General features: G+C 44.5%; 1 protein-coding gene across 1 annotated transcript; it reads left to right on the forward strand.

Annotated features, from left to right (window-relative positions):
• Positions 1–395: 395 nt before the first annotated feature.
• On the forward strand, positions 396–10,844 carry HSD17B2 (hydroxysteroid 17-beta dehydrogenase 2). The gene is made up of 5 exons (XM_071440175.1): positions 396–654; positions 5,773–5,985; positions 6,306–6,491; positions 8,964–9,101; positions 10,486–10,844. Exons 1-5 carry the CDS (start codon positions 396–398, stop codon positions 10,842–10,844), a joined length of 1,155 nt encoding a protein of 384 aa, XP_071296276.1.
• Positions 10,845–11,593: the final 749 nt, after the last annotated feature.

Raw genomic sequence — 11,593 nt, forward strand, 5'->3', positions numbered from 1 at the left:
AGCAGGGAAGCCCAACTATTCCTCATAAAAGAAACTGCTCCTTTGCTCACTGTTGAGGAAAGTGTACTTTTAAGATATAGAAAAAAAAAATAGCAGTTAATCTTTTCCTGGAGCCAGTGCTTGCTACATCATGTCCATTCCTGGTGCTGTCAATCATTATCCAGCCAGCACATTGTTCAGAAGGTGGAGCTGTCAGGCAGGAAGACTGAAAGGTAAGGAAAGGAGGGCTCCTGCTCCTTGCTGATGCCAAGGGTAAGTGAGATTATGTCAAACCTTTAAACAGAGTCCCCTTTCTCTGCCCCACCCCCTGCTCCTATATAACACACACTGCATTTAGCAATACCTGCTTCCACCCAGGCAGCAGTGGGGTGAGTGCTGCCTGCTCCCCCCTGCTGATGGATGCTGCAGCCAGCAGCCCCCTTGGGTGGCTCTGTGCAGGTGTCACCAGGATTTTTGGGGTCACCATGGCCCAGAGGAGCCCGCTGGGCAAAGCAAAGGTGCTGCTCTGCAGCCTCCTGCCTGCCTTGCTGTGTGTGGCCACGCTGGGGGCTGGCCAGGGGCTGGGGGTGTTTGTGGCCATGTGCCTGCTCTGCTCCGTGTGCCTGGGGGACAGGGACCTGCTGCCCGTGGGGGACAGAGCCGTGCTCATCACAGGTAAGGGGCTGCCAGGGCACAGAAACCAGCAAAACCTGCCTTTTCTCACAGAAATCAGCAAAACCTGCCTTTTCTCACAGAAATCAGCAAAACCTGCCTTTTCTCACAGAAACCAGCAAAACCTGCCTTTTCTCACAAGTGGGCTGGAAAACTTCTTGTCCTCGGGTTAGTGCATGCTTGTGAGAGTTCCTTTTATCCTTTTATCTTTTTCTGCTTGTTTTATCTGCTTCAGCAGAGATGGGTTTTTTTTCCAGGTAAATAAGTGCTCTGAAATTAAGTTGGAAAGCATCTTAATAGATGCTATTATTTTTTAGTGTCTCATTTAATCTTTACAAGTAGCTTTTTAGACATGCTTGTGAAATTAACTGGTGCAAGAAGCATAGGAATACTTATGATGGTTTAATTTTTTAGGAGAGACAGTAATTCCCAGGAGCCCTCAGAACACTACATTCATTCATTGCTTTTGTTTACTTGAATTAATTGTACTGGTTATGGATGTAGAGCTGTCTTTTGGGGGTGTGTGTGCACCTACTGCACACTGTGTCTATCATGCACATATTTCAATACTGAGGTTTGGTGCCATCTCTTTGAAACCCTCTGTGAAGTCGTTTAGGAGGGAGTAATTCACCAGCAGAGAAAGTTCAGAGCTAATTAATTCAGTCTCTATCACCACTCTGATCGACTCAAAACCCACTTTTATTTTGCAGGGATGGCATTTTTGTAGTTTTATGGCTTTTCTCCTGCTTCCTCTAAAACTTTAGGTGTTGTTTATTTAGATGTTGCTTATTTGTGTTAATCAAACCTTTAAACTGGAGTGCCTGCTGACTGCTTTTTGCACTCTTAATTTGCTGGGTTTTGTTTTATTTTCTGTGTTTTTTCCCCCCTCTGGACTGCTGATTTAACTTGCTTCGGTTTATATATAGCAATTGCTAGCAGAATTTCATTTTGTTTTATAGGGACACCTGGAAAAAATTTAGATTTGCCTAGCAAGCTTTAATACAGGGATTAAATATAAAAGTTGAGAGAGGACAAGATCAGCAGCAAGTGCTCCCCTTGCAGTTTATCTGCCAGCTGGGTTTTCTCCCTGCAGGTGGAGGGTGGATATTGGTGTGGGCAATAGGGAGCAATCCTTTCCCACCCCTGCAGGCTCAGGGGATGGGATTGCACTTGGGCATCTCCTTGCTCTTTGTAGCACTGCAAATCTTCAGGAAGAAGCACTCTCTGGGAGCTTATCTGCTCTGGAATCTGAATTAGAGCAATATAAGGGAGTTAGGAACATTTGGGTACAGTCCAGTAAGGGAATGTGCTTTCCTTCTACCTGTGCTGCAACTGTCCTGAAGAAATGCAAGTTTGGACATCTCTGACAGCTGATTAATTTGAGGAGACTCTTTGTCTTTATTGGAGTCATATGCAATCCATCAAACTCTCCATCAACTGAAACAGAAGTTTTACTCAACCTGTATTTTGGTTAAATTGCTCTGATTTTGGTATTTTCCCCCCATACCAACTACAGGATGTTTGTCCCTGTTCATTTGCAGGTGCAAGGTGCCTTTAAATAGATTTTGGTGTCATTTTCTCCAGTTTTGACAAGACCTCAGGCAGGCACTTGGTGGAAACTGGTGATATTAATTCTTTTTTCATTTTCCCTCTGCCTTTCAGCCCCACAGGGCTGAGGAGTGTGGCTGTGTCCTGAGCAGCTGCCAGGTATTCTTGAGAGCCTTTGGCCAGAGGCTGGAGCAGGCTCTGCTGCTCTCCCTGGATCCTGTCACGTATTGTTCTGGTCCTTTTTGGATATTCCTTGTACCAGTGCTGCTCTGCATTATTTATCTAAGCCAGCAGCTCACTGGAGTACCAGGATAAGGGTAAAAACTGTGCCCAGTGGTCAAAATGCATTTTCACATGGATGAGTGTGGGCATGTGAGCAGGCTCAAAGCCATTGCTGCAACTCTGCTGTGGATCCTCCTGCTTGGGAGCAGGAGCTCCAATATCCTTAAACAGAAGCTCCTGGCATGCAAACACTTCAGTGGTAAATGCAACAGACACCTTCCCTAAAAATTAAATTACTATTAAGATCTGAAGTAAAAGGAGTTGTGAAATTCTGTCCCTGGTTAGTCTGTGTGCATTGGGATGAATTTCTCCAGTTAATTTGGTCTTTCCATTCTTGGGGTGTGATTTGGTGCATGTTCAGCATGAGTTAATTGTAAATTCTCAGTAAAGGGTCAGTCACAGTCTGTAGTGACTGCTTTCCTTAAAATAAGGCTTTTCATAACCCACAAATCATTTTTGGCATAGAAGCAGGAGTGGGATTAGGAGGGAATTATCTTTTTTTTTTTTTTTTCCTATGGAGACTCTTTGAATTCTAGGAGTTGGAAGAGTAAAGCTTCTCTGCACTTCAATAACAGGTCTGAAACTCAAATCATATTTGTTTTGGAATAAAAATAAAGGAACAAACCCAGCATCAGGCAACGATCAAAACAACTTTTATTGCTTTCTTGGAATTGCTGTGCCCATCCCAAGTTCAAGTTGCATTTTATTCTGCCCATTTTCAAGTTAAAGCTGCATCATAAAACTGGGGTAATATGTAGCTGTGGCTGTGTACTTTCTGGGAATGGTGAAAGAGGAAAGATTTGATCTAAAAGTGGGGTTTTTCACTAAAAGAAAAAGAAGGAAAGTCACCCCACCCCCAAACTTAGAAATCTGCCGTGTCTGGGATATTTGCAGGCTTCTTCATGTCTCTCTAGGGAATTCAAAGAATGCAGGTTTATTTAGTGAGGTCAGGACTGGAGAAACTTCATGTGATATTTGTGGTGTTCTGGTGCATCTTCAGCAAATTGCAGACTTCAAAAATGCCAAAAAAGCTGATGTTTTTTCTTCCTAGGAATTAAATAGAGCATGAGTAATTATTTTTTACTTTTTCAAGATGCACTGATTGATCCAGACATTTAGTACATGTTTTCTTCAAGCCACCTGGAATTAATATTTTTCACCAGTCAGGACTAAAGCCCCAGTTACAAGACAGAATCCAGAAAAGAGGATCTAATGTGCTTATGATGAGTCTCTTTGGCAGTCCAATTCTATTGACAACGTATTTTAAATGTAGGAGCAGACCTGTGAATAACTCTGATACTGTTTTTGGTGTGTCAAAATCACAGACTAACCCTCAGAAGTTTATAGTAGGGTTAAGTAGGGAGTGTTGCAGCTCTTCCACAAACAAGAAAATAGTAAAAATATCTGGCAGGAGTTCCAGTCCTTTGTCTCACACTCAGATCTCCAGGGTTTGTAACTGAACATTGATGGAGTAAATTGTTATTGCAGGAGATGCTGGATCCCAGTGCACAGCAGCATCCAGGAGCTTTCTCTGCTGTGGTTACAGTGGAGGATCTGGTGCAGTGTTGTGGAATGGGATGAAGCTTTACAGTGTAAAAACTGTATTAATTTATTAAAATCCTAATTTGCCTCCTAATCCTGTCCTCTGCAAAGCTCCTGAAGCACAGCCCCTGTGAACTCCTTCCCTGTCACTACCTGTGCCACTTCACTGGAGGCTTGGTGGGGACATGGGTGATGTGTTTCTTTCCTTATGGAGTAAGTTTCACTGCAGGTGGGAAGAATGGAAACTAGAATTTTAAAAAATGGAGAGAAACCACTTAAAATTAACTTATAATACTTGGGGGTGTTGGTTGATGAGAAGCTGGATGTGACCCAGGACCGTGGTCAGCCCAGACATCCAACTCTGTCCTGGGCTCGTCCAAAAACCTGTGGGCAGCAGGAAAGGGGGGATCCTGACATGGACCTGCTGAAGTGGGTCCAGAGAAGGCTTCAAAAATGATCAGAGGACTTGGAACACCTCTCCTGTGAATACAGATGTAGAGAGCTGGGATGGCTCTGGGGAGACCTTGGAGGCCCTTCCAGTGCCTAAAGGGGCTCCAAGAGATCTGGTGGGGAGGGCATGAAGTGACAGGACACGGGGGAATGGCTTCAAACTGAAAGACAGTGGGTTTGGATCAGATTTGAGGAAGAAATTCTTCCCTGTGAGGGTGGTGGGGCCCTGGCATGGGGTGCCCAGAGAAGCTGTGGCTGCCCCTGGATCCCTGGCAGTGTCCAAGGCCAGGTTGGATGGGGCTTGGAGCCACCTGGGATAGTGGAAGGTGTCCCTGCCCATGCCAGGGGGCTGGAATGAGATGATCTTCCAGGTCCTTTCCAGCCCAAACCATTCTGTCTTGTATTCTGTAGCAATAGCAAAATACTCTCTCACAGGGAGAGACTTGTGAATCAAATTATTTGTTAAATATCCTTCACTGGCAACTGATGGGAAGAACTACACAATTGTGATTCCAAAGACCATTGTTTGTTTGCTCTAATAGTGCTTCCTGCAGCTGCTAGGTCATTCCTTTATATGGACAAAGTTTGGGAATGAGTTTGGAAGAGGATAGGATAAGAGAAATTCTGATTTGAGTTCTATGAGTTCAATAGCTGACTTAGCACAAAAATGTCATTTGGAAGCTTTCTTAGGTTCTGAAAGCATTGGAATGCTTTGCAGGTAAAGCAACAGTTGCTTAGTTTTGGCTTGGTTACAGTCTGCAATAAGAAGTGCTTATCTGAGGGATCTTGTGTGGTAGAGGTGTGGATGAAATAATGCTACTTTTTGGAAGGTAGAAATAGAATCCAAGAATTTGAATCTGAGAGCCCTGTAATTGCTTTGCCCATTAGAGATTTCAAATTAAATCATTAGCGTGGTGGGTTTTTTTGCTGTTTGTTTTTTTCTCTTACACACTTTTGTTATCAGGTTTCAGCCTGAATGTTTGTATAAAAACAAAGAGAATTTCTTCTCTATGTATAAAGTCAGAGTCTCTGTCAGTGGCAGAGGGTGAGCTGATTCCACCAGCTCTGAGTCAGGAGAACATGGCCTGTCAATCTTTGAGGAGCATTTAAAGGTCCAGTTCCTCAAACCTCAGATCTGAACCTTTCTTTCTACTGACATATATATTTCAGGGACTTTGTCTCCATATTTCTGTTTATATTTGCATGGCTTTCCAATGTGTGTATTTATTTTATGTATTTATTTTTTAAATGATGGTGTAGGATGGACCTACTTTCCAAGTTTTTTTTTGATGTTTTCAGGAAGTGACACTGGGATTGGACATGCACTGGCCAAACACCTGGACAGCTTGGGGTTTGTTGTGTTTGCTGGGGTGCTGGACAAGGATGGCCCTGGAGCTGCGGAGCTGCGGCGCTCCTGTTCCCAGAGACTCTCTGTCCTGCAGCTGGATATCACCAACACCACTCAGGTCAAGGAGGCCTATCTGACAGTCTCAGAGAAGGTGCAAAATGCAGGTACAGCTTTTTTCTCCTCCCTTTACCATGGAAGTCCTGGTGTAGCAGCTTAGCAGGTGCATCTCTCTGTTGTTGGCTGCACCATGGCTTAGGTGTGTAGGACATTTCCAGGGTGAAGTCTTGGGCAGTCAGGGCATTTCCATCCATCACTTCTGTTTCCTGGGATATGGGGAGATGGTAGTGACTGGCCAAGGAATGGGGAACGTGGATCTGCAGATGATCTCTGTTTTGGCCTGGAGTCACCATCCAGCTCACTGGTGTAATCCTTATGAAATTGTTTTCCTGGTGTGTTGCAGCCTTGTGCTTTCTCCTCTTCCCAGGGCTCTGGGGTGTCGTGAACAACGCAGGAATCCTGGGCTTCCCTGCTGATGGGGAGCTGCTCCCCATGAGCACCTACAGGCACTGCATGGAGGTGAATTTCTTTGGGGCTGTGGAGGTGTCCAAGACCTTCTTGCCATTGCTGAGAAAATCACAGGGGAGGCTGGTGAACATGTCCAGCATGGCAGGTGAGTGGGAGTCCTGGAGCAAATGCCAACCAAGGTGTCTGTCAGTCTGGGTGGTCAGTACACCCAGGGAATAAATGTTAAGATAATAAATCCAGGTTTTTCTTTAGTTTGGGACACTACTCCCAAAAAACAGCCTTTGAAGAAGAGTTTAATGTGGCTAACAATATGCTGTGACAAAAAAAAAACCCAGTAAAATTCAGATCTTGTGTTCTAGATGCCATGAGAGATAACTTTGTGAGCTTCCATAAAGGTACATCATAGGTATTTCTACAATATGTTCAGGCAGAAGTCTGTGACCGCCTCAGTTTGTGATATCTGCTGATAACTTGGGAGCTGTGAGTCTATATTTCTTTAAAAATATTTTGGATGTCTTAGAAATACTTAGTCCTAACTTATTAGCAAAGTGGTATTTTGCCATGAAAAAAAAAATTAAAAAGGTTTTGGATTTTAACCTATGCTTTTCATTTCTTTCCCCATAAATTTATATACACACACATGTCTTTATAACATGACCTTCAATTCCAGGAGGACAGCTGAGATGCTAAGATGTAGGAACTAATGTAATACAGTAATGCAGTATCTGGTAGCCAACAGCTGAGGAGCAAGAATGCTCCTTTGAAAATGAGACCTGCTAGAAGCAGGAGGTCATGCTGCTGGAAAGTATTTTGGAGTAAGAACTCTTAGGGATTTGCTGGGTCTTGTGCTCTCCACATTTTCCTTTGCTCTTCTGCATAGCTGGAGTCCCCCTGCATCCTGCTGCATTGCTGGGGTGACTTGTGGAGGTGTTACCTGGTGCTCTCCTTATGCTGAGGATGTGGCTGCAGTCTGGCTCTGGAACTGTTTTACCTTTATAATCCCAGATATGCTCTGTATTTGCATGTCTGTGTTCATGGTTTATTGCTGACACTCTGAGAAATCAGGACTGAATTATCAGAACCTTTCTGCTGCTGCTCTGAGGCCAGAGCCCAGTTTCCTCTGTGCACCCAAGCAAAGCTCTCACTGTGGGTGTTTTGGGGCAGATGTCTGAATTCCTGCTGAGAATCCCTGAACTGCCTTGAAGGAATAAATGCATTTATCCCTGTGCTGAGTAGTTTGGCCTTGCAGGAGCTGATAATGACCCTGCTTAAAGTCCAGCTGTCTGCAGAGATGTTGCTACACACAGGCTGGTTTGGGTGAAGAGTTTCCTCTTAGCTCAGGGTCTGGGGGTCCTTTGGTAAAACATTAGTGGAGAAGTTAGTGAGGTCTCATTGTGCTGAATCTATTCCTGTCTGTGTAGGGCTCATTTAACTGGGCTCAGGTTAGCCTGACCTCAGAGGGACAAGTATGTGATTCAATTGGCTCAAACCAATCCAGCTTGTTCAGATGCATACAGAAGAATAATTAACATATAATTGGCCTGACTTCTTCAAGGGAATGGCTCTGTGTAAACAGCTCCTGTCATACCTTGGTCATCCCAGTACAATACCCAATAGCACCAGTGGCTTACCTGAAGATCCTCTGTATCTGAGGTATTTTCCTTTAAATACTGAGGCACATTGAGATGAGTGTGTAGCATGAGAAACAGAGGCAGGATGTGCCCAGCTGCCCACACAAGCAGCAGAAGGAGGATGTGCCTCAAGGAAAGGATTCTCCATCCTGTTCCCTCCTCCCTGCTCCCAGCACAGCCTGTGGTGGCTGTGGGGATAACCAACCTTGTGGGGGAAGTGGGAGGGCTGAAAAAGAAGCTCAAATCAAAGCATGTTTGTATTTTTCTAGCACCAAAAAAGTGACAACCTGCCAGTTTTTGGGACAGAGGAAATCTCTGCATTTGGAAGATACTGTTTTTTGGAAGCTTGTTTTTGTAAATGTACTGGATGTTCTCCTAACTTTCCCATCTGAACAAATGTTTCTGGGATTGAAAAAGATGGGCTATAACTACAGGCAGGGGAACTCTCAGGGAGTCCAGTCACTCATGGGATGTGATTCCAGCTTTTCCCCACTCTTACATTATTATTTCTCTGGCCTTTCTGGGAAGAACAGGAAAGAAAGTTGGCTTTATAAAGCTAGAATTGAGATTACTTACCCTGTTCTAACTGTGGTTTATTGTAGGGGCTTGAAATTTGTGTTACAGTGACAAAAACAGGAGTATAAAACTACTACTTTACTATTTGTATGAACTAAATCATTGTGTTTCTCAAACCAACAGTCATAACTTTCAGCAGTCTTTACCCTTAAATGAAGTCCAGTTTATTTTTCCTGCTCTACAAGGTGTCTTACCAGGTGTTACTGAGCATAACTGCTGTAAGCAACTGTTCATTTACAACTTCCACTCTTTTTTAACCTCTAGCAAGAAGTGATTCCCTCACTGCCTTGTCTTTAACCACAGGGAGAGAGGCATAATTTTGGTTGTGCTATAATCTCCCTTCTAAATCATGGAAATAAAGGCTGGGAAGAGCCACTGTTGAGGTTTATCAGTTTCTATTGCTCCTGCAGGAGGCATTCCACTACCGAGGTATGCAGCGTACGGGGCATCCAAAGCAGCTCTGTCCATGTTTTCTGGAGTAATGAGGCAAGAGCTTTCCAAATGGGGCATTAAAGTCATGGCAATTCATCCATCAGGCTTCAGAACAGGTTGGTGCTTGACATTTCGGGTTGTTCTTTCTGCCTCTCCTCTTTCCCTGTAGCTCAGCAGCCTCAAACAGAGCCCTGAGTGATTCTCAGGGGTTGGATGTTTTTCCCCCATTCTTAATGTGGCTTATGGAAATAAGTTCAATGTTTTTTGTGAGAGATGTTCCCTGCAGCTCTGCACACTGCCTGCTTCCCCTCTCCTGGGCAGAGCTGTCTTTGCTTTGGGACAGGGCAGCATTCAGGCAGTTGGTGCCTTCCCTTTGCCCCAGCTCTGTTGGAGCTGATGACTGGAGCAGCACTGTGTGCCCAGTTTGAGTGTTATGGCTCAATTGTCCTGCTTGGGAGCTTCAGAGCTTCCTCCATTCCTCAGTATCAGAGGTCTCTTTATTGGGCTGCTGTGGCATGGCAGTATCTGCAGCTATACCTGTCACCCTCCTTGCCTGCTGTCAATATCCTCTGGTCTTTCCTCTCCACTCCTTCCCCCTGTGCTCCTGCTCTTTTCTGTTTCAAATTCTCCTCCTCCTTCAACTGAGCCTGTCCAGGTTCCAGACTCACCTCCTGCTGCACATGCCTGCCCAGAGCATTTTTTATGTCAGTGTAAATCAAGTTGGTCTTTTCCATAAAATGTTACTTCCCTGAATGCTTCCCCTCCTGGGAAGGGGCCCTGGGCTCTGCCAGCTTTGTGTGGTCAGTGGAACCTGCCTGAGGCTTCACCTTCAGGGCCCTGCTTAGCTGTTCTCAGGTTTATGGGTAAAATTGAGTCCTGGGATTTGAGATTTAAGTATTTTTTTAAAATATTTTTATTTCTTTGCAATGCCTAATTTTTGGTAGTTAGGCAATAATTCCATTGGAGAAGCTCCTGCTTTCATTCCTACATTATGCAGATGGGGTGGACAAATAGATTAAATTTCAGTTCTAAATCTGTCCTAATAGAATGCTAATCCTTCAGGAAACTAGTTATTGAAATACTAATGTCTCCTGTGAAAGGGCAGCTTAGCACTTGGCCAACCGAAGTGAATCCTGTTCATCTTAGTTTGCCTGTCCTCAGCTGTTTATAATAAACACTGATTGGAAACCTCCACAAAATGCATCAGGACAGAATGGCAAAGTGGGGAGGAGGGGGAAAGAAAAAAATGCTGATTTGGCTGTGAGGGGGCACTTTTAGGTAGAGCAGGGAGCCAAATGGGGCATGAACTTTGTGCTTTTTGTGTGGCACAAAGCACTCGTGCTTTTCCTCCTCTTCCAGCTAAAAGCACTGGCTGCTGACCAGCTGTGGTGTTTGTTCTTCACTGCCCCATTTAGAGCAACTCTGCCTATTAATGACAGATTTATTTCTTTTAAATCCAGCCCCAAACCCACTTGCTATCCTGTGATGTTGCTCCTGCAGGTATTGAAGGCACAGCAGAGCAGTGGGACAGACAGGAGAAGGAGCTGATGGAGAACCTCCCTGCAGACACCAGGCAGGCCTATGGAGAGGAATATCTCCTGGGGCTGAGGAATTACCTGCTGCACCTGCCCTCCCACTGTGCCCCCGACCTGTCCCCAGTGCTGGGCTCTGTCCTGCATGCTCTGCTGGCCAGGAGGCCCCAGGGCCTCTACACCCCTGGCAAGGGGGCCTACGCCCCCCTCTGCATCTTCTGCTGCTTCCCCCTCTGGTTCTACGACTTCTTCATCAGCAAGGTGCTGAGTGCTGGCTCTGTCCCAAGGCAGCTGAGCACATCAGGAGATGAAGGCAAGAACCTCTGAGGTGTCCACTGGTGTTTGTCTCACTGGTTGGGGTAGCTGGGAAGAGCTCTGGATGGACACTGCTGCTTATTGGGCTTTGTTAAGCTGCATTAACATGAAATCTTTGTGTTAAGAGTCATGTTTGGGAAAAGCAGTGGAAAAACATAAATAGAAAGCTATTCCCAGATGGGGCATTTTTTGAGGAATTTCAGTGTTTTCTTGTTGTCTGTGTCCTGCTTTCTGTGTAAGGTACCTCATGAAATTATGTAATTCCTGTCTGCTTCTAAGGGCATCACTGACATGCAGAGAGATGCAGAATGTGTTTTGTTAAAGCAAAACAAAACCCCCTACAGAATCATCAACCTTAAATCTTGTAAGAAGTTACATTTTCTCTACAAGTCTTTTTCCCTACAGCTTCAGCCTAATGTGTTTGGGGTCTGGTGTTTTCATTCTGTTGCTGTTGAATCTGAGACGTGATTGTCCTTTCCCCCCCAAGTTTTGTAATGTATACATTCAGTTTCAATGCATAGTGTATAGTTTTAAAGTTTGTATTGTGTTCTCTTTGCTAGAATAAGCAACATAAATTGGTTGGGGGGGGGAATGAATGCAAACAGATCAAGATCTTTATGAAGAGATAAACAATTTCCTTCCTACAGTATTAAAAATAGTGATAGTGGGTGTATCAGCTGCTATTTTGATCTGTCTGGGTTGTTCTGTGCATTGCCTGTATATGCCTGTGCTTATCTAATTGTTAGTAAACTCTGATGTCA

The sequence above is a fragment of the Agelaius tricolor genome, unplaced genomic scaffold, assembly GCF_023055355.1.
Source record: "Agelaius tricolor isolate 1412-34295 unplaced genomic scaffold, bAgeTri1.0.p SCAF_15, whole genome shotgun sequence".
Classification (NCBI taxonomy): domain Eukaryota; kingdom Metazoa; phylum Chordata; class Aves; order Passeriformes; family Icteridae; genus Agelaius; species Agelaius tricolor.

Bases quoted from the DNA above. Each gene is read 5' to 3' on its own strand.
- HSD17B2 (XM_071440175.1), top strand. From the start codon at position 396: ATGGATGCTGCAGCCAGCAGCCCCCTTGGGTGGCTCTGTGCAGGTGTC. The intron at 5,986-6,305 runs GTACAGCTTTTT...TCCTCTTCCCAG, and splicing joins AGAGAAGGTGCAAAATGCAG to GGCTCTGGGGTGTCGTGAAC. The intron at 6,492-8,963 runs GTGAGTGGGAGT...TTGCTCCTGCAG, and splicing joins GAACATGTCCAGCATGGCAG to GAGGCATTCCACTACCGAGG.